This window comes from Apiospora aurea, assembly GCF_038362705.1.
Source record: "Apiospora aurea strain CBS 24483 chromosome Unknown utg000006l_segment0_segment0, whole genome shotgun sequence".
In the NCBI taxonomy this organism is placed as follows: Eukaryota; Fungi; Ascomycota; class Sordariomycetes; order Amphisphaeriales; family Apiosporaceae; genus Apiospora; species Apiospora aurea.
This window is the reverse complement of record NW_027117393.1, coordinates 3,459,810-3,480,707: the sequence shown is the minus strand read 5'-3', so window position 1 is coordinate 3,480,707 and position 20,898 is coordinate 3,459,810. Positions and strand designations below refer to the sequence as shown.

General features: G+C 52.1%; 9 protein-coding genes across 9 annotated transcripts; 5 read left to right on the top strand and 4 right to left on the bottom strand.

The window, feature by feature from the left end:
- Positions 1 to 91: 91 nt before the first annotated feature.
- PG986_009644 (NADH-ubiquinone oxidoreductase 78 kDa subunit) lies at positions 92 to 2,622 on the bottom strand (the record flags this gene model as incomplete). Its single annotated transcript, XM_066845866.1, is given in 5 exon segments — positions 92 to 209; positions 269 to 1,953; positions 1,965 to 2,172; positions 2,308 to 2,359; positions 2,508 to 2,622. The coding sequence occupies 5 exon segments, from the start codon at positions 2,620 to 2,622 to the stop codon at positions 92 to 94; spliced, it is 2,178 nt and encodes a 725-aa protein (XP_066698264.1).
- Positions 2,623 to 4,694: 2,072 nt separating this feature from the next.
- Positions 4,695 to 5,437, top strand: PG986_009643 (WD40 repeat-like protein; the record flags this gene model as incomplete). Its single annotated transcript, XM_066845865.1, has 2 exons — positions 4,695 to 5,112; positions 5,166 to 5,437. The coding sequence occupies 2 exons, from the start codon at positions 4,695 to 4,697 to the stop codon at positions 5,435 to 5,437; spliced, it is 690 nt and encodes a 229-aa protein (XP_066698263.1).
- Positions 5,438 to 5,477: 40 nt separating this feature from the next.
- On the top strand, positions 5,478 to 7,343 carry PG986_009642 (uncharacterized protein; the record flags this gene model as incomplete). The annotated part of the gene is made up of 2 exons (XM_066845864.1): positions 5,478 to 7,026; positions 7,084 to 7,343. 2 exons carry the CDS (start codon positions 5,478 to 5,480, stop codon positions 7,341 to 7,343), a joined length of 1,809 nt encoding a protein of 602 aa, XP_066698262.1.
- Positions 7,344 to 9,379: 2,036 nt separating this feature from the next.
- PG986_009641 (short chain dehydrogenase/reductase) lies at positions 9,380 to 10,532 on the bottom strand (the record flags this gene model as incomplete). Its single annotated transcript, XM_066845863.1, has 4 exons — positions 9,380 to 10,052; positions 10,109 to 10,277; positions 10,365 to 10,417; positions 10,489 to 10,532. The coding sequence occupies 4 exons, from the start codon at positions 10,530 to 10,532 to the stop codon at positions 9,380 to 9,382; spliced, it is 939 nt and encodes a 312-aa protein (XP_066698261.1).
- Positions 10,533 to 11,052: 520 nt separating this feature from the next.
- On the bottom strand, positions 11,053 to 12,006 carry PG986_009640 (flavin-nucleotide-binding protein; the record flags this gene model as incomplete). The annotated part of the gene is made up of 2 exons (XM_066845862.1): positions 11,053 to 11,861; positions 11,940 to 12,006. 2 exons carry the CDS (start codon positions 12,004 to 12,006, stop codon positions 11,053 to 11,055), a joined length of 876 nt encoding a protein of 291 aa, XP_066698260.1.
- Positions 12,007 to 13,270: 1,264 nt separating this feature from the next.
- PG986_009639 (uncharacterized protein) lies at positions 13,271 to 14,047 on the top strand (the record flags this gene model as incomplete). Its single annotated transcript, XM_066845861.1, has 1 exon — positions 13,271 to 14,047. One exon carries the CDS (start codon positions 13,271 to 13,273, stop codon positions 14,045 to 14,047), a length of 777 nt encoding a protein of 258 aa, XP_066698259.1.
- Positions 14,048 to 14,610: 563 nt separating this feature from the next.
- PG986_009638 (uncharacterized protein) lies at positions 14,611 to 15,099 on the top strand (the record flags this gene model as incomplete). Its single annotated transcript, XM_066845860.1, has 1 exon — positions 14,611 to 15,099. The coding sequence occupies one exon, from the start codon at positions 14,611 to 14,613 to the stop codon at positions 15,097 to 15,099; it is 489 nt and encodes a 162-aa protein (XP_066698258.1).
- Positions 15,100 to 16,025: 926 nt separating this feature from the next.
- PG986_009637 (uncharacterized protein) lies at positions 16,026 to 16,229 on the bottom strand (the record flags this gene model as incomplete). The annotated part of the gene is made up of 1 exon (XM_066845859.1): positions 16,026 to 16,229. The coding sequence occupies one exon, from the start codon at positions 16,227 to 16,229 to the stop codon at positions 16,026 to 16,028; it is 204 nt and encodes a 67-aa protein (XP_066698257.1).
- A 3,641-nt stretch (positions 16,230 to 19,870) lies between these two features.
- PG986_009636 (uncharacterized protein) lies at positions 19,871 to 20,363 on the top strand (the record flags this gene model as incomplete). Its single annotated transcript, XM_066845858.1, has 4 exons — positions 19,871 to 19,936; positions 20,001 to 20,086; positions 20,146 to 20,190; positions 20,258 to 20,363. 4 exons carry the CDS (start codon positions 19,871 to 19,873, stop codon positions 20,361 to 20,363), a joined length of 303 nt encoding a protein of 100 aa, XP_066698256.1.
- Between the last annotated feature and the right edge of the window lie 535 nt (positions 20,364 to 20,898).

Genomic DNA, 20,898 nt, shown 5'->3' with positions numbered 1-20,898 from the left:
TGGACAAAAGAAACAGAGCCCGGCCAACCTCACAAAGTGCAATTAATGATCACTTTTATCCTCATCTCTCTAAATACAACCCAATCATCTTTTACGCACCGTACATGACCTGGCCCATGGGCCTGTCCTCTGTCATGCCAGGTGCCATCAGGTTGTTGTCTGGGTTTCCGGTGGCCTTGGCAACCGAGCATCGCGCCATCGTCGGGGAGCTGTTTACACATGTCAGTCTCAGTTTCATTATAGGAGTCGCCTTGGAAAATCATCTTACCTTCTAGAGATAACATCGGTGAAGTAGAAATCATCGATAACCTTCTTCAGGGGCTCACCACTTGACTTGGCACCCTTGTTCTGGTCTACTAATTGGACCTTGCTGAGCTCCTGAAGAGCGGGCACCTCGACAACATCGTAGGCACCAAGAGCTGGGCTGATCTCCACCATTCTGTCACGGAGTTGAGCAACGTCGTCGTAGGGTAAGGGAGCACCCAAGAACTCGCTAGCAGCACGGATAATCTTCCAGTCGGTACGAGCGGCACCGGGTAAGGAGGTGGCAGCACGGGTCATCTGGACACGACCCTCGGTGTTGACGTAGGTGCCAGCCTTCTCGGTATAAGCGGCAGCGGGGAGGACAACATCGGCAATCTGTGCACCGCGGTCACCATGGTGGCCTTGGTAGATGATGAAAGCGTCCTTGGGAATATCCGCATCGTTGAATTCATCGGCACCAAGAAGCCAGACCATCTTGGGCTTAGTTTCGGCAACAGCTTCACTGGGAGGAACGAAGCCAACCTCGAAAGCACCGGCTCTCGAGGCCTCACGCTGCAGGACGTTGTAGCCGTTATGCTCGGGGGTCAGGAAAGTCGCGGCGTTCTTATCGACGAAACCGCCGATGAGCTCATAGAAGGCCTTGGCATCGGCGTGGTCGGTCACGCCAGAGCCAACAACGATCATGGGCTTCTTAGCAGACTGGAGCTTCTTGCCGAACGGTCCAGCCAGGGCCTTCTTGAGCGCAGCATAGTCGGTGCCGAGGTGCTCAAACTCGAAAGTCGAGTCCCAGGTCTCGCCAACAACACCAATCTCAAGATCGGACCTCAGCCACTGCTTGCGGATACGGGCGTTCAGGACGGCAGCCTCGTGTCGAGGGTTGGTACCAACAAGGAGCATGCAATCTGTGTCTTCAATACCCCAGATGGTAGAGTTGAAGAGATAGTTGGCGCGGACGTCGATACCGTGGGGAACAGGGCCCTTGCCAGCGGGGATGTCAACAGTCAGGTTCTCAGAGCCAAGCTTGTTGGCGAGATCCTTCATCGCAACCATGGACTCGACCTCGGTCAGAGCACCAGCAATGGCCTTGAACTCATCACCCTTGGGTTGTAACTGCCGGTGGGCAGCAGAGATCTCCATCAAGGCCTGCTCCCAGGAAGCAGGCTCGAACTTGCCCTCCCGTCGTACCAAAGGCATGGTCAGACGCTGTGTCTTGAGACCGTCGCAGGCAAAGCGGGTCTTGTCGTTGATCCATTCCTCGTTCACATCGTCATTGAGGCGGGGGAGAACACGCATAACCTCGAGGCCTCGAGAATCGACACGAATGTTGGAACCAAGACCGTCGAGGACATCAATAGATTCGGTCTTCTTCAGCTCCCAAGGTCGAGCCCGGAAAGCATAAGGCTTTGATGTGAGGGCACCGACGGGGCAGAGGTCGATCACGTTGCCGGACAGTTCGGAGTCGAGGTTCTGCTCCAGATAGGTACCGATCTGAATGTCGTTTCCACGGCCAGTGGAGCCCATCTCCGGAGCACCGGCAATGTCGTTGGAGAATCGGATACATCTCGTGCAGTGGATACACCGGTTCATCGAGGTCTTGATAAGGGGGCCAATGTTCTTGTCCTCCACGGCACGCTTGCCACCAATCTCGTGGAATCGCCCTCGGTCAGCACCGTATCGCATCGACTGATCCTGAAGATCACACTCGCCACCCTGGTCGCAGACAGGGCAATCGAGGGGTGGTTCGCCAGCAGAAACTCCATAACACCCTCGCGTGCCTTGTGCGTCAGCGGGGAGTTGGTCTTGACGACCATACCGGGCTGAACAGGCCAAGCGCATGATGCCACGGGCTTGGGTGCCCTCTCCACTTCGACCAGGCACATGCGGCAGTTACCAGCAATCATCAACTTCCTATTCGTTTTGTCAGCATCGGGAGTCGCGGCGGGTTATCGGGGGACGCAGTCGGATCGTACTCATGATAGCAGTATCTACACATTGTCAGCAATTTCGGCCACCGAATTTTCAAGACTCGGGGAGGAGACGAACCTGGGAACGGTGGCTCCGGCCTTCTCGCAAGCCTGGATCAGAGCAGAACCGGCTACCCCCAAATCAGTATATACGATCGTGTCAAAAGCTCCGAAGCGCCTGTCCTACCTTCAATTGATACTTTCTTGCCATCTAGACGCCAGTGTGTCAGCCAATTCGGTTCCCCAGGTATTGTGGGCGGGATCGATGCAGGCACTCACCAATGGTGAGCTCAACCTCGGCCGGTCGTTGAGCTGTCGCAGAAAAAGCTCGCGAGGCATTGGCGGCATGCCTGCTGGTCCGCCAAGCCGAACGAGCTAGAGATCGTCGCAGCATCGTATCGTCCCGACGGAATTGGGAGATAGGGATGGGGGTGAGGATGCCTGACGGGGTGGTGGAGGGCGGCGGTTGAGGCCTTGTGTTGACGTCTTCTTGAGAAAGTCTGCCCGGGTCTTTTGGTGCTTCAGTCAATTGTCGGGACTCCCAGTGGCCAATGCTAACCAGCGGGTGACATTTATGATTCGCAACCCCCCCTGATTGGCTGGACAGCTTCGTAGTGGGGTCGTCGTCTTCTTTGCACTCTGTATTTCCAGAGCCAAACAGCCAGAGCTCGACTGCCAGACTGCCACGGCTAAAATCGATGAGTAATCAAGACTTGCATCAATTGATTCCTCCGCCTACAATTGGCTTATCTGATCTTCAATTCAGCACAGATATATTAAAAGCCAGCATATCATAGGTACATATAGGTATCCGTAGATCTAAATTTTTTCTATGTATTTTCTCTGGAGGGGCTTGCCATAGGAGAGCCTCTAGACTTTCTTGTCACTCATTGAAGGAAACGCGGTGTTTTCTGCTAGCTAACGCTTTCTTCTGTTCAGAATATACCTCCATTCAATGCATATATGAGGATGGCACAGCTTCGCATGGCTATTTTGGACCTTGACGAATTGCCAATACACATGTACCTAGGCAGGCTTTGCTGCTAGGTTCCCAGGCCTATGAGGTGTTGGTTTTTGCCGGTCGATGAGATGCAGGCTCGGTTTGAAGCCAGTGCAGGATGCCATGCCCGGCTGCCCGGGCTACTTCGGTTCATTGATGTTGGCTTCAGTTGGCGAGCGCACGGTCCATCACAGCACATCAGCCCTGGGCTGCAGCAAGTACCTACCTAGAAGCAGATAAGCTGGACGGTGGACCAACTATCAATGCTCAGATGAGGGAGGGAGGGAGAGTTTTGGGTGCTGTTCGCCTGAAGTTTTCCCCATAGTTGCTGTGGCTCTTGCTATCATCAGCAGTATACTCTGCGTCATCCAAAATCCTACCTATGTACAGGCAGTATCAAGGTGCTTCTCGCGGAAATTGAACACATGTGAAGCGCACAAGCATCAATCAATCCCCAATGCTTGCGGCCGCCAGGGGTACCTACCTCGACACATGTAGCCAAGTACTTCCTCTTGTATGCAGATCTGTGTAGAAATAGGTCTGGTAGGTAAGGCTCCAAGGCATCAACCAGGCCGGTAGTCTTCGCTTCTGATTGGCCTTGTGTTCTCCAGGCGCTGGGCGGGAAGTGACACCAAAACTGACGGACCAGGGGCCATTGGGGGGAGCTTTGGCTCACTGTTCGTTCGTTCCCTGCAGTAGCAGTAGCAGCCGGGGGGGAAGACAGACAGACAGACACAACGGGACAGCTCATCACTACGGCTGGGCTGGCACTGGTTGAATTGATAGCAAGCAAGGCAACGCAACGCAACGTAGCTGCAACGACTACGGAGCAGAAACAAATCCCATCCATTGATCAGTCCAACCGCCGCAACATTTTCATTTTGTGTCTGTCATCCAATTTGATAGAGAACGCCCCCTTTTACACCACCAAGATTGCATGTTATTGTACTTACGTTATTTTCGTTTCGCCGTCAATCCTTCCATCAACCATTTTATCTCGACCCGAGGTTTTCTCATTCGAACTAACCGGGTTGAATGAGTAACGACGATTTATCTACGACGCCCGACCCTTTCCGCCCCCGTTCTGCGAGTTCCCCCAACGAGGATCGGCAACGACGCAGCTTCGGCCGAACCGCGACCGACTTTCTGGCTTCTTCGCCTTGTCACATTCGGCCGCTGCTGAGTCTGCATTGCACCAAACAGTCTCTACAACACATTTGGAGTCATTGTTACTCATCGATACCCTCCTCCCCGTCCAGCCCCGTCCAACGAACCCCAGTCGCGCGTGCTTTGGCCCGTGGCCCGCTCGGAACGACCTTTCTATTTTTCGAACAATCGTTGCGCATGTCGAACGCATGCCACATCGACGCTCGACGGCACTTACGATAGACTCCAGCACACTGAAATACATCGCCTAGGACTCCTCGCCGCCGCACATCGGCGCTAAGGGGGGAGGGAATTGTAGCATGAGCTGGCAGCAGGTGCCCGGCATGGGCGCCGGCAACGGAGGAGGCAATATGGGTGGACAAGACATGGGTGGGCAAGGGCCTAATGGCATGCACCAACAGCATGCGACCGAGTACACCCTCCAGGGTGTTATGCGCTTCTTGCAGACAGAATGGCACCGGCACGAGCGCGATAGGAACGCTTGGGAGATCGAGCGGCAAGAGATGAAGGGGCGTATAGCTGCTTTGGAAGGCTCTGCGCGCAGGGCCGACGCAACCCAGAAAGCACTGAAACGCTACGTCGGCATTCTCGAGAAGAAAGTCAAGGAGCAATCGGCGCAATTGAAGTCGGGAGGCTCGGCGGCCACCGAGGGCGAACATTCCGTGAAGCAGCCCCCGAAGGTCGATCGCGCCTCTTTGATAGCTGAGAAGCTGAATCGTATGTATCATTCTGCGTGGTGCTCCAGAGGTACTGTACTAACAAATTTATAGCATCGGACGAGAAACCCAAAGAAACGATACCGGGCTTCGAGGGCATGGTCGGCGAGCGAGCCCAGGAAGACGAGGAACGCGACCACCTGAGAGCCTTCCTGGATCAATGCCAGGCAGAGTTCACATACCTCATGATTACCCCCCGCCAACCCTATGCCGCCTCGAGAATCACCGCCTCTACCAATGATGGAGGACCTACGCGAGGGAGAATATGGAATGCCCGCGGGCCTGCACCAGATGGACGCTGCCTTCCAGGCATTGCGCCTGAATAACCAAAATCATGTCAAAGAATCCCCGAGACCCCAACCGAATATGAACCACCACGCACCTCCCATGCAACAGCCACCCAATCCAGCCTTCCCTGGAAAGACCGCCCAAGATTTGCAATCCGCGCCTATGGTGCGGTCTGGGGAGAATTCCTCGACCTTATACTCCAGTCCTAACGAATGGCCAGCTCCTGTTGGTGTAGCTGTCACCAGTCGCGAAGAAGCGATGCCAAAGCAAAACCACGTAAACGAATACCCTCGTCAGGCGCCAGTCGAAGAGACCGTGGAGAAGCGGAATGCGAACGATGCGGACGGTTGGGACTTCAGCGAAGGTTCATTCCCCGAAACCACGTCTTCCCAACCTCTTCAAAACCTCTCCTCAACTCACCGCCCGGATCAAGATGTTTTCCCTACGGCCGATACCTTGCCAAAGTCTCCTAATAGGGGGCCTACTTCCCACCGGAGGAAAACGTCGTTGTCGCGCAAGAAGAGCTCAGAGCATGAACTTTCCTTGACCTCCTTGTCGCAGAAGCCCGAGAGTGGAAACTTCAAGTTGCGTTATGGACTCCGCGGCCACCTTAACACTGTGCGAACCGTAATCTTCTCTGGCGGCGGCAGTCCCGGCGAGCCCGAAATTTGCACCGCAGGCGACGATGGCTTAGTCAAGCGCTTCCACATACCTCGTGAAAGCTCGGCGCACATGAACGCGGCAACTTCGGATCTTGACGTTACGGCGGACTTCACCCACCGAGGACACACAGGGGCCGTGCTCTGTCTGGCTTCTTGGTCCCCGTCGCCCAACTTTGCAACCGGTGGGCGCGCTCAAGGTGACGGTTGGATATTCTCAGGTGGTCAAGACGCGTCTATTCGAGTGTGGGAGCGCGGGAGGGTAGATCCGAAGGCGACCCTGGATGGCCATACGGATGCAGTTTGGGCCATCTGCGTGCTGCCCGCGACGCTTGGTGGAGTTTTTGGCCAGACCAACGCCCACGGCAGCCCAGAACGTATCCTTCTTGTGTCTGGTGCCGCTGACGGTGTGGTGAAGGTATGGGCTGTGAGCGCACCTCCCCAACTAACATCTCCGCAACCAGCACCTGCCGGCCGCCGCGCGGGTGGAAGTGGACGTGTCAGGGGTAACTCGATGAGTTCCGGTTCTCAATTCCCCAGTTCACCGCAACCCAGCATGACATCGAACACCCCTTTCAACTCGACTCTGATTCACAATATATCACGATCGAATGGATCCAAGGCCAGCCCTACTTGCATTACGCCACTGTCGGGTAATGGGGAGGCCTTCGTCGTATCGTATTCAGATGCGGCTATTATCATCTACGACACGCGGACTGGCGAAGAGATTGGTAACATGGCAAGCCTCGAAACCTATGATAGCACGATCGCAACAAGCGTCAACTCAATTGTTGCAACGACGGTCGGGCTTGATCAAAACTCAACCAACGGGCTCGGTGACGAGGATGGCCAAGCCACGGGGGGCGCAGGTCCTACTGGTGGTGCCGGTGGATCGGGCAGTGGCATAGAAGGCGTAATCATCAGTGGCCACGAAGACCGTTTCATCCGGTTCTTCGATGCCAATAGTGGTATGTCTACACAAGTCCTAACAGTTCGATAATGCCGTTGTGCTAACAGTCAAGCAGGTCAATGCACTTACAACATGCTTGCACATCCCGCCTCTATCTCGTCCCTGTCCTTGTCGCCCGACGGCCGGGAACTCGTCTCCGCCGGCCATGACGCGAGCCTACGATTCTGGAGTCTGGAGAAGCGCAGCTGCACGCAGGAGATCACCAACCACCGTATCATGCGAGGCGACGGAGTCTGCGATGTGGTTTGGAGTAATGATAGCAGATGGGTCGTGAGCTGCGGCGGCGACGGCTCGGTCCGGGTCTTTGCCCGGTGAAAGGAGAGATGAGCGATTTCTGCGAGTGCTCTGTCTGAATACTTAAGCTGCTGCTGGCTGCTGCCACTGCCTCCTTTGCGTTTGCATTCTAGCATATGGAGAGAGTCTCATAGAAGGGGAGCAAAGCATTGGTTTCGAAATAACGCGAGAAATATTCCTGATGATATAGTTTACTGATACTGCATTCGGGTCGAGAAACAGAGGGACGCGCGGTGGATGATCCTGTTACGAGACTTGTGTATAAAACCCAAAGAGGGGCCCCTCTGGCCCTGTGTGAGAAATAATGAAAAAGGGGGTTCGTTGTTGGCTTGGTGTCCGGCAGGTTTTGCTCATTGTAGAACTCATTGTTTATTTATTGTATAAGACCTTATTAGACTGTGCGAGAGCGAGGAGAAGCTCGGTCGCCTCCAGCCACCATGTTCTCTATGCCCCCTGAGCTGAGCAGCCCCAATGATCTATCGAGTGTCATGGAGTGTCACAGGAGCCTTTGGTTAATGAGTCCAATGCATGGGGTCGGTTGAACTCATGAACTGCTAGCCTATATCGACTACCGCAATCTTGAGGCCTCTGGGTAGAAACCCTACCCGTGTATGGGCGCAATCGTTGCCCTGACCTCGTGGTATGCTGGCCAATGCTGGTAGTACAGTATGGGCACGGCTGGCAAAACGCCATACCTTTGTAGCTATCCCCCGGCCTTCCCGTATGGCTGTATGGTGAAGAGAACAGTAGAGACAATGCTGGGTAACACTGTTGACCTGGTTGTGCTTGATCCAGAGAATGATCACTTAGTGGACGTTGAATACGATGACGTTGACAAGTGCCCCCCTGAAGTGTTGCTATAATTCACGCTTGCTCCGTCGCTCTGGAACGCACAATAGTCAGGACACACAGTTCTCGGAGTCAGTAGCTGATTTCGCGGGTACGTATTTTATGATTAACCCACCGGCACTGATTGAACCTGTGATGGTGTCGCAAACGCCATGCTATAGATTAGTTTCTGACTGGTCTTTAGTTTTCCCCTTACTTAGAGCACCTTGAGCTCACTCTCTAGTTTTAGGCAATGATGCGTTAAATGTATGCCTATGAACGTTTTGCCCCTTTAATGGCGACTCCCCATGCTCTGCGGTCTTGTACATTTTAGGGAACATTTAATACCGTGGTATAATGTTCATCTTGCTGACCACAAGAACTGTAACTCCACAGCCAGTTGATGACGATGGGAAGCCACAAAAATCACCATACGTTCTCGGGACTATAGTGAAGTGTCGATCCTCTCCCCTGACCAGAGCATTACTATTTAAACCAAGGGAGCCAAAAAGCAAAACCAAGACAGCTGCAGAGCCTCTAACGAGCGGCGAACTCCCGTATCGCTCGCAGAGACTGTATTTTAACGCTAACGTGGGCCCTGGCTCGCGCTCCTCCTATGTTCGACCAGAGCGCAGCATCATTGCTCAAACAACGTGACCAAGACCGCCTCTAGGAGGCAGTTCAACGCTGTTTTTGGGACGTAACAAGTAATCCTAAGAGTTCATGTAGGCATGTCTCCTACGTACCTAAGTAGACACAGTAAATGACACACTATTACCCTCTTCTTGTATAGCACCCACCATCTTGACAACAGCGCCCCGAAGACGCTGTTCCCTTACGATACGATGGTCGTCCGTGTTGTCGAGACAATCCTGCCTGATACCGTTGACTTGCTCTAGTTTAGTATGGGAGATGGCAAGGAAACAGACAGTTCACTGCCCAACGAGCTGATGTGAGTGGCTACGATGATAGTCAATGGACGGGATAGGTATTACTACAAGTATGCTTCATATACTGTTGGGGTGGAAATAATAATTAGGAGAGGCACAGCAATCAGCTTGAAGCCAGCAGTATTAGGCTCGTGAACGTGATGGTTTGATCAAAGCCTTACATTGATCTTTCTACATGGCTTGCCACAATTTCGTGAGTCACTACAAGCAAAATAATTCGTGAAGACTCTAGCATGTCATGCCTCTCGATTATTCGACTGATCAAGGGCAGAGTCCCGCTTACTGAGCCTTCGCCTTACTGTCCTCAGCGTTGGAACTCTGGGCCGCTGCATCCTGCTGTACGATACTCTGCAGCTTGTCGAGCCCAAACATGCGCCAGGAGGTATAGTCGACGAGCCATTCGCCGGTCAGCAGCATCGCCCACCACTGCAGGCTCGCCATGCCCCCGCGCCAGAACCAGTCCGGCCGGCCCACCCACGCGCGCAAGAACCACCAGACCTCGGGCGCCAGCGCCTTGTCGGCCATGGCCGACGCAAACTCCTCGGTGCTCATCGAGTCCTGCGTCTGGCTGAAGACGAGCCGCCGCTCGAACGCGTCGCGGATCGGCTGGTACACGGAGCGCTCCGGCAGGCTGCGGTGGCCCCGGCTGGCGATGTTGGACTTGACGGTGCCGGCCATGCAGACCATGACGCGGACGCCGAAGGGCGCCAGCTCCTGGCGGAGCGTGCGGCTGTAGCTGACGACGGCCCCCTTGCTAGCGCAGTAGGCGCTGCCGAAGACGTAGGGAGTGACCGCGGCCAGCGACGCGACGTTGATGACGAGCCCCTTGGCCGCGATGAGCTGGTCGCCAAAGGCGGCGACCATGGCCATGACGCCGAAGACGTTGGTCTCGAAGGTCTGGCGTACGTCGTCCATGTCGAGATCCAAGGCCGGGTGCGTGTGCGTGCGACCACTGTGCCCATAGATCAGTACCTATGCAGGTGAGAAAGCAGGGTTCATTGGACGTACGCATTGTTGACCAGTATGTCCAGTTGTCCTCCCGTTAGCTTCCCTACTGCTTCATGACAGGAGGCTATGCTTTCTTTGCTGGTGACGTCAAGCGGGAGTGCTTCCATGCCCTGCTGAGTCAAGTCGCTGAGGACGTCGACATTGCGGGCCGTTGCGATGACACGGAGGCCTGTGGCGTATCAATTGTACTGGTAAGCACATCCCGTACCAGTTTGGCAGAAAATAGGGAGGGTGTCATGAGAAATGGCTCCCTAACCTCGTTTCTGGAACTCAATGCAGAGTGCATGGCCGATGCCGCCAGGCGTGCAGCTTTGAGGCGTCGCACAAGATGTCAGCCTCGGCGGGGTAGAGAGACATTCAGAGTGGTTACACAGACTCACCCGGTAATCAGCACCGTCTTCTGCGGAGCTGGAATGTTCGTCATGTTGGGCGGTATATGGGTGGTGATGTGTTGTGGGATGGCTGGTTCCCTTTGTCTGTTTATCACCACCTAGATGACCGACGCGTGGCGGCTTGCCATGCCTCACTTGGAGCCTACCTCATTAGGTAGAAATGCATAAGCACCTGCATACGAACCAGGGTCAGCCCTACTCATCTTCAGCCTTCTGAGGATGCACGCCCAATCATGGAGTGGGCTCGGAAACTCGCTTCCCCACGTCCAACCGAGAGAACCGAAACCCCGATATGCACACTTACTGCCTGTCGAATACATGTACTCACATCGTCCATCCCAGAAAATGATTCATGACACCAAATAGCCCGTCAACTCAGCGTCCAGCCTTGTGCAGGACCGTAGAAATGGTTTCTGTTTCTATATCACAACTGCCATCGCAGAGGTCAAGAATAACGCAATAAAACAACCTGCCGCCACTCTTCCACTACATTCCAACATCGCGAATAATAAAACCCCATAAAGATTAGTCACTAGACCCGGTGCCAGGTGCTCAATCAGTCTTGCTCTTGGACCCCATCGCCTTCGTAGTCTGCTCCAACGCCGTCTCCGCCGCGTACGTGTTGGTCCCCTTCACATAGTCGCTCAAGTATCCCGGGGCCGGATTCACCCGATTGTATGGACTGGGCGTCGGCTCCCCGAGCACTGTATGGATGGGGACAACGCCGGTCCAGACGCGGTCCAGGAGGCCCTCGTCCCCTGTGTCGGCCTTGTCGTCGCTGGGGAAGCCGCTGCGGATCTTGGCGCTGCCCGCCACGATCTTGACTCGCAGGAGGCTGGTGCTCTGCATCTCGGCGCCGTTGGGCGGCACGCGCGTGTGACGCCAGCGGTCGCGCACCACGCTGTTGGTGATGAACTCCATAGCCCACAGCTTCTCAGCCGCGTCGGTCACGGGCGTGGCGTACCCAAACAGCGTCGCGGACCGGTAGTTGTAGCTGTGCGAGTTGGGCGTCAGGGATAGGACGAGCCCGTCGACGTGGCTGGCCGCGATGGTGACGGGCAGGCCGGTCGACTCCGACTGGGAGTACTCGGCAGCGGCCGCAGCAGGGGCGGCTTCATTGCTAGTGGGCTTCTTCTGCTCGTCGTCCTTCTTACGGGAGAGGTTCATGATGCGTGAGGAGACGTAGCCGTGCAGGTACAGGTCCAGGACGTCGCCCGTGTCGGCGCTGGGCCTGTCAAAGGAGCCCATCTGCCCGATCATGGGCAGCGTCTGCGGGAAAGGCGTGTCCGGGACCGTGAAGGAGACATTGACCAGCAGGCTCGTGTTGATGATCTCGTGGATCTGCTCGAGCGAGTAGTTGGCTAAATCATATATGAGGTCAGTGCAGGGAAAGACTTGCCCCAAACAGGGGAGTGACTGAGCGGTTGCGAATTGCTTACCTCTGCTGTCGTAGCGGCGGACAGTGCTGAATGGTTGCTTCGGGTACTCCAGAGTTTGGACCGGCATCTTGCTGTGCGTTTCTTTACTGCGTGAAACTGATATCGAAGTGTATGAAGAACTATTTGGTTCAAGTACCAAGCCTGGCGTTCAAATGACCAACAGGAAGAGGGGCTTCTCTTGGGGAAGTTTCACAAGTGGTATGTTTGACCCGGATCCTTCTAGATGTACGAGCTGAGAAGGGTTGGATTTATAGTAATGCGATTAACTCCTGTCGACGGAGCTGCTCGTCCGGCGGCTGAGTCAAAGTGAAGTTTGGAGTGCTCCGTTAGGAGGTGGGTGATGGACGAGATAGCCGTGTCACCAATCGAGGCCGTTTGATTGGGCTAGTATTATGCCGCTAACGGGGCGGGCTAGGCCTACAAGCTGCATCCGGGGTGCAGCTACCTTCTGGAAATGGCAGGTCCATGCGACTCCTGTATCACCAGATAAGGGCGGCCGACGTCGTTTCGACATCAAAGGGCGTACAGGTGAGGAGGCATCTAATAACATACTCCATGTGGTACGACGCAGAGGCGTGAGGCGAAAGTGGCCCCGCCCCAGTCAACGTAGCGGACAGCGAGTTACCCAACAGATCTACATGAAACATGCATTATCTAGTTTGAAGATTCCCGAGCAGGAACATAATCTTCTTGTGTGCGGTAGACACATCCTTCCATTGTTTTGTAACTGAACCTGTCGACTGGTGGCGTTGTGGTTCGGAGTGGAGGATAAATAGGGGATGAGCTTGGTGGGGAACGAATATCCCTTGAGTAGTAAACAAGGAGGACCGACTGGAAGGGTTCGTATTTCGGAGAGAGCAGGACATGGCTTTTGCCTGATTTAGACCGAGGTCAGCCAGCTATTGCAGACTATGCATTGATATGTCATTCGAAATAGATGCCATTGCAAGCAAGACTTTCCTTTGGCATTCTACGAGCCCAAGGGGAATTCCAGATACTGTTCCAGACCAGGAGATGTGAGCCCTGATGGGGTGTGGTTGGATTTCGAGGGCTATTTGTCTTGTAATGGAGAAAGAGCTTCAATACAGGAAAATGAGAAACCTTCATAGGTAGGCAGCAATGATAAAAACGCATAAAAAACCTTACTGATATATATATATATATAAAGCCCTACCAGCCCTGGCCATAGCTAGAAAGCAAAAGAATCCAAGCTGCAACACCGACACCTGAAATCAAGTCCTTGATATATATTTGAAATATTGATATATTTCATATCACCAACCTTGAACCATCCCTGAGCAATTCATCACAAAATACGACATCAACACAAGATGCAAGGCCGCTCTCTGTCAAAGTGGCTCCCCAAGCTGCTACAACGCACCCCAATCAAGAAAAAAGCTGCAGGTGGTCTCCCTGATACGCCGCCACCCAGCTACAAAGATGCCTGCTTTGGCCCCAATGGAGCCAGTATTGGAGCCGTGGCAGGTGCACAACGACCGCAAAACACCAGAATCGCCAGAATAGTCAATGAAGCAATAGCTCAAGCGGAGTGCAAGCTGGAGCGTCTCAAGCAAGTGGACAATAGTATTGACATCGTCTACATTTCCTCTTGCATTCGTCAACTATGCGATTTCGTCACCTTCTGTGTAGATGAAGGATGTCATTGCCGCCGAAAAGCCAAGTCGAAAGAGGTTAGACAAAAGAACCAACGCGAGGCGGAAAAGTTGTTCAACTTGGTCTTCGCAACGGTCGACTGGACGCAGCAGGGCAGGAAGAAAGTGGTCGGCATCGTGACATGTGCCTTTAGGGAAACTGCCAAACAGGTTTTGGACGGAAATGAGCATCTAAAGGGCTACTGGCACGCGCATGCAGGGTTTTACCTCATGGTATCCGGGATCTTCAAAACAGCAGGTATTATACTTGAGCACCGGGCCGCGGCAAGGACCTCGGTCAAGGTTTCGCTCGCGTCGCCGACCTCAGCGACAAGGCCGCGAAAGGCTGCGTCCCCATTCTCTGACTTGCTTGCCGTTGGAGTGTCACCGCCAGAGAAAATGTACGCTTATAGACCGTTCCGGCTGTCGCTGTTAGGTGCATCAAATGAAAGCTAGCATGTTACCGTAGCAGGATAGGCTGGAAAAGGTTAATGCAAGTGTCAAACTGCAGTACGTATATCGGGGAAGATATTACTATATTTCCACACCAAATCAACGCTCGAACAACTGTTTATTTAAATTCCAACCAACGTCCAAGGGTCTGAGAAGCGTTGATTCCAGTGTACAGTCAAACTGCAGCTGGTGCGCGCGTTGATTCGATCCGGCCTGATCTCCTGGGGCAATAGCAGTACTCCATTGAACCTACCTCCCTGTATGGTTGTCCTGCCTGACCTAACGGGTGAGGTGTGTCATACAGTGGATGGAAGGCAGTTCCTCCTGTCGTGTGTTAGCCTACCTCCTGCCATGTGTTGATCTTGAGCCTTCGGGAAATGGGAAAGCACCACCGCTTAACCGCCTCGCTGTGATCGACCAAAAGCAGTCGACTTCGAACCTCGATCTCCTCTGCTCTCTTTTCTTCTTTGCCCGCACACAGACAGACAGACAGACAGACAGACACACACGCACGCACACACACACCAACTCGTCTTTTTTTTTTTTAAAAAAAAAAAAAAGACATGATGATGATGATGATGATGATGATGGTGGTGGTGGTGGCAGCAGCCGCCCCTGAGGAGGGCCCTGGGGCCAAGGCCGGCGTCGTGTTGGCCGCCGTCCTCGGGCTCTTCGGGGCCATCGGGGCCATCGCGACCGTGGTCGTCTGCTGGGGCGATCGCGCGCGCCGCCGTGCCGCCGCCGCCGCCACCCACGACGCCGCCCGAGGCCTCGAGGAGGGCCAGGCCGGCACCACCACCACCACCGCCAACGACGCCGCCGCCGCCGCCACCACCGGCACCGACACCGGCACCACCACCACCACCACCGTCGACGACGCCGCCGCCGCCACCACCGGCACCGACACCGGCACCACCACCACCACCACCGTCGACGACGCCGCCGCCGCGGTCGACGCCGCCCGCGCCGACCTGCGGCTGGAGGCCGTCAACAAGGCGGTGGGCAACGTCCGCCAGCGGGTGCCTTCCGGGAGGGGAGGGGAGGAGGGGGAGTAGAGAGAGAGAGAGAGAGAGAGAGAGCGAGAGAGAGAGAGAAAGAAAGAGACAGTTTTTTTTTAGTTTTTTTTGCTTTTCTTAGCCTTTTTTTCTTTTTTTTAAATGAATAAGTTTGAATTTGGTTCGTGAACGAACCAACCGCCGATTGACCCTCTTCCTGTTTAACCGTGTGACCTATGTTCGTATGTGTAGTCGATGAATGTATATGTCTTGATTCACTTGCTTCTGCTGGCCTGCGCTGGTATGAGTCGAAAAGCAAAAGAACGAAGAAAGTCAGTACATGTCTTGATGCCCGTTGGCTGTGAATTTGGTGGTGATGATGATGATTTTGTTACCATTTCTGAAGATATTACATAGAGGGAGAGTGGATATATAGGAGGCAGTTTGGGTTAGCAAGATGAAGGAGGGAGATACTGAGGATTTAGATGAATGGCTTTTCGCGAGGCTTACACGCGGCTATATACCTGAAGAGATATCAATAGAAATAGTAACACCATTACACAACCTGGGTTGGTGATGGCCTGCCTGCCCCCAGACATCAATTATTCAGTTCAAGCATGGTTGTGTCATACTTTGGCTCAGCGCTGGACCGGCAAAAATGAAGAACACAACCAGCTCCATCTATCATATACACTTGGCGCCATGCGGAGGAAGTACTGCGTGTTATGTGAAAGAGATACCATGAATTCTTGGAGGAGACGCTATGTATCAGAGTTATTTCCATTTGCTATTACTAGTCTGAGATACTTCTGCGTCCGAGAAGGCCCAAGCTATCAATTGACCAGGTGAAAGCAGTTTATACCGACAGCTCAACCTTCTGTCCAATCTGCTATACAGTAATACTCTATAGCACCACGTGTCGGATATATCTAAGGCATCGTGGGGACGTATCTTCCACAGTGAGCCTCACTTACTCATTCGCCCACTCATTCTCCCTCTCCCCCCGCCTCCCCTGACACCACGTGCAGGCGCACGTCGCCCAGCTCCTCCTGAACGGCTGCCTTGGCGGCGGAGCCAGTAGCGGCAGCAGTGGCGTTGGTGGGGGCGGTGATGCCGGCAGCCAAGGTTGGGGGTGGTGTACCAACAGCGGCAGCAGCAGCACCAAGCAGCGAGCTTCTTGGTGAGCTCATCCCAGGCCATTATGATGGTGTTAGCCGGTCCCAGGCACGACACGAGCCCTACGACGGTCATAAGGAGTTCTGCAATTTCTACAGGGACCAAGACGCCATGGTGTCTGTTCGTTTGTCTGTCTCTCTCAAGCCGACTCTCCCGCATCCTCTTCTTGAACTCGTCCCTATCCACGACAATTGTGACGAGCGAGGGCCACCAGGGCCAAGGGGTGTCCGACAATGCATACTATGGTGATTGTGGTGATCTCAGAGGGAGAAATCTGCCGATGGCGGACGTTGCCCACTGCCTTGTTGACGGCCTCCAGCCGCAGGGCGGTCTCCTGCTGCATGGCGGCAATATGTAGGTGTAGCAGGCGAGTGGTCGTGGCCTCAGGCCCGAAGGTGGGGTACCAGTGAACCGAGCTGCTACAGGGGGCATCGACGGTGATAGCGGTGCTGACGTCGATGGTGACAACGACACTGAAGAGGCAGGCAGCAACGGCGGCTATGAAACCGTGAGGAAACTGCTAGCTATGACCAAGCAGGGGGTGGTGCACAGCGGTTTCTTCCAAGAAGAGGTTCATGTGTATTGGCTGGTCACACTGGACGTAAGCCTCGTACAACACTTTGAAGGTTAGATTGGTAGGCTTACCTGAAATGTATAGACTCTTCCGAGGGTTCCGTTTGTTTGAGCAAACAAGTAATTTTGTTGCAACCGTACTTCAACGGCCAGCCGGCACTCAGGTTGGATGAATTTGTCCGGAGTCATGCGAGGACAGGAGGATGAAAGAGAATTTGTTTAGTTGATGAATGTCGCTGATGTTGCTTCGCTGGGCTTTGAAGGGCGGACATCACCAACCCCTTTTATAACCATCACTGTGAACGCCAAGATCTCGGGTCTTGTTTCCTACCCGATTCTGTACATTTGATACTGTGGCCTTTACTTGCAGTGTAATACATGCAAAATCCGCACCGTGTAGCGATTGGCGTGAGGCGCATGCTTTGTGGCCGTTGCCTTGGAGTAGAAATTAAGAGTAAGATGCAACCCCTACTGGCTGCCCCCCCTCTGATTGACCCCTCCTGATTTCAGATGATTCTAGAGCCCCTGAGCAACAATAACAGTATATAAAGGGGTCAAATCTCACTCGTCTGTTAATTGAAGTAGATCAATCTCTTTCTCTTTTTTTCCTCTTTTCACTATTACTAACATGACTAAAGAAGTTCGCATTGCGTAGGCGGTTTAGGCCGTGCTGGCCGGCGGAAGTATTAACCGTGCGGTTAAAAACTATAACGTTAATAGGGGTACTTTTCGTAACCGAATTAAGGAGAATTTTAATAAAAAAGAGAAGTATAAGGCTTTATAGTTATTTACCCCTATTAAAAAGACTTTTTTTAGCTAAATAGGCCCTTTTTTAGGCTAGCTTAGGCTACGTATTAACGTACCGGCTGTTTCGTATATACGCTTAGCGTATTCTCTTTGTAAAAGGGGTCGATTATTTTATTAGTAAACGATAGGTGCACCGTTTTTTAAGACGTTATTCGGCCTTTAGGACTATGCGTGTTAAAGCGATAGATTTCCGGCGTTTTATATATATATTAAACGGGGCTATACGAGGGTTTTTTAATCGGCTTAATATTATTATTATTAGTAGTATACCCTTTCGATTTAAATTTAACGCCGATAAAGTAAAAACTGCGATAACGATGGGGGAGGGTATTATGATAATCGGATTTGCCGTTTATAAGTCGTTAATACGTAATAACGCCGCTAACCGTGAGTAGGTGACTGTTTTAGAGTATATTAGTGTTTTCGAAAAGTTTCTATCTCTTTTAATTATTTTTAAGGGCTAATCGGTATAATAGTAATAGTTCCTTTAAGATAATAATAAAGTTAACTGCCCTTATAAAGGCTGAGCTTTTAAAGCTTCCCTTAAAGGGTAAACTTTTAACCCTATTACTTTAAAGTGGCTAAAAAAAATGTTTATTCTTTTTACTTAGTTTAATAACCCCGAATAATAGAGGTTATTAATTTTAAACGGTTACGGCAGTTATATTAACGAGGACTTTATATTGGCGGCTTTAAAGGCTAAGGTTTAGCTCCTTTATTTATTATTATATAATAGCTATATTTTTTAGCTTTTAAATATTAATTATTTTAAGATACTAAAAAAAGAGGTTCTAAAAGGAGCTCGATTTAGCGTGCGCTATTATTAATAATAGCTACGTTAAAAAGGGAAATTTCCTTCGCGTTTAAGATAGAGTTCGAAAGGTTATTTTTACCCTTAGTATTATTATTAATAGTTAATTAATATTAGGGCTCTGGCCGATTAATATAGATAAGCCGATAAATAATAAGTTTAAAAGGGCTACTATATTTCGAGCTATTAACGACGTTAATAAAGCCGAGGATATACGCCGGCTTATTTAAAAGGGGCTAAGGTAGGTGGTAATACCTAAGATTAGCCGGCAGGTTAAAGATTTGGCGATAACGGTGCTTGGTGAGAAAGTGACACACTCTGATGCCACTAGGAGGCAGTTGTGGACGAAGCTCGGCAAGAGTGTTGATAATTTGACGGCCCGGATCGGCCGGTTGGAGCAGGAAAAAGCCGGTCTAGAGGTAGATTTAGAGAAAATAAGAGTTTAAAAGAAGAGAAAGGTTAACGAGGACCCTAATGAAGGCTTTGTTTATATATTAAATATTAGGGAGGTTTAAAGGGATGTTCGGGAAGGTCGGCTAAGGAAAAGGCCGAAAAGGGGCGCCGGTGAGGTGGTGGAAATTGATGCAAATCGAGCTGGTGGTGAGGGTGACTCTATTGTAGTGCGCACGAGCCGAAACAGACCTTAAAATGCAGTGTGTGTTGCTCAATTGACCTATCTATTGCTGTTGTTGTTGATTTTTACATCTATTTTAGGGGGGTCAGTGAAGGGGGGGCAGCCAGTAGGGGTTGCATCTTATCAGCTGCTTGGCCTTGCCATTTTACGAGCGTGAAGCGCCTAGTCAAAGCCCAGAGGCAAGATATTATTGGCCACATAAGTTCTCGCGGGCGGAAATCTTACGTGTTATAATCCGGGGTATATTGCTTTTCAGCTCCCTTTCGGGAAGATCACCTCAGACGCAGGCATATCGCCTGCATACGCCGTACTTACAGCCTACGGGCGGCACATTATGCGCCCGCCTCCACTCAAGCAAGTAGTTAGATAAAAAGGAATATCAATGGTGGTATCGGTCTGGGACTGAAGTAATGAAGAACTGCCAAGCCGTCGCATATAAATGGTCATTGGAAAAGTCCAAGTGAGCTGAGAAACGCCACCGCGCGATAATCGAAAAGGATTTGACAATATATAGGTACTTAGGGTTCTGTATATAGTGTTTTATACTGCACATGTGTGTCAAGTCCTGAGATACTGACGTTGTGGCATACTTGTCCTCCATCTGATGGGGCATTTATCTGCCTCGGTCAATAGTATTCCTCTACATACCTGCATATCGAGATTTCCATATAAAACAGGAACCATTCTTCGCATCTGTCATACCATCCGTCATCATAAGACATTGCCCATTCGTTATCAATACGATATACGGTGGAAAGCCACATGCTATCATGCGGCTTAGGTGAGCTTAAGTGAGCACTCATACCATGCTTCAACATTACAAACTCAAAATGCAGTTCTCTACTCTTGCCGTTCTCCTTGTCTCCGCTGGACTCGCAGCAGCCCTGAACCCGATCGTATGTGCAAATAGAGCCACCGAGTTAGGTATTGATATCGCTAATCAACGATGGTGCTTCTCAGGGTAACCTCCATCCCGATGGGGAGTGCAAGTCCAAGAACTGGAACCCCCTCTACCTCAACGAGTGCCAAGACGTCGAGAACATCGGGTATGATCGCCCCCAGAAAGTGGCAACTGTGAAGTCGACTAACGAAAGCACCCCGATAGCTCCATCAAGATCAATGCCCCTGGCTTCAACTGCTACGCTCACAAGTAAGTTCGCATCATCCCAGCATGATACGCTCGCTTGACTTTCCACTCTAACTGCTTCAATCCATAGGACCACGGGTTGCTTGGACGCTGGCAAGCTTGTGAAGGTTAACGAGGGCTGCCACCCCATCACCGAGTTCCCGGACGCGAAGGCTGTCCGTTGCCGCAGCTTGTAAAGCCTGCGAAGCTTTCGCCTCGATATCTACGAAGGAGTGGGTGGTTGCTTGGATCCGTATGATGGAACAGTATGAGAGGCTTTCTGTAACTTGAGATTCCATAGGAGCAATATGTCGCAGGGTGGACGAGGGTCGAGCCAATCGTCCAGCCTCAGCTCAGTCATTCTCTTTACTCTTCCTAATTCTGATTCCAGAGTTCATTAAAGATTCCTCGAGTGACTGTACTGTAACCTCAGCTTGAGGGCTGAGGGCTGGCTGGTATCCCGAAAAAGGTAAAAAAGAAGAAGTTGGTGGCCAAGGGCAGGAACTGAGCACACCTGCTTGTGTAAATGTCGTTGAGTCTTGGGAGTACCCCAAGAAAGCGCCATAGGAGATGTGAACATCCCACTCGACCACCGTTACCAGAATAGTTAGTTATTTGGAATTATCAAGCTAACCCCCTCCATCCTAGGGATTCCCAACGGTTATCCCCCACCCCTGATGTAGAACTTGCTGTGCATAACAACAGCTTACCTCCCTGAATTGCCAGGGAACA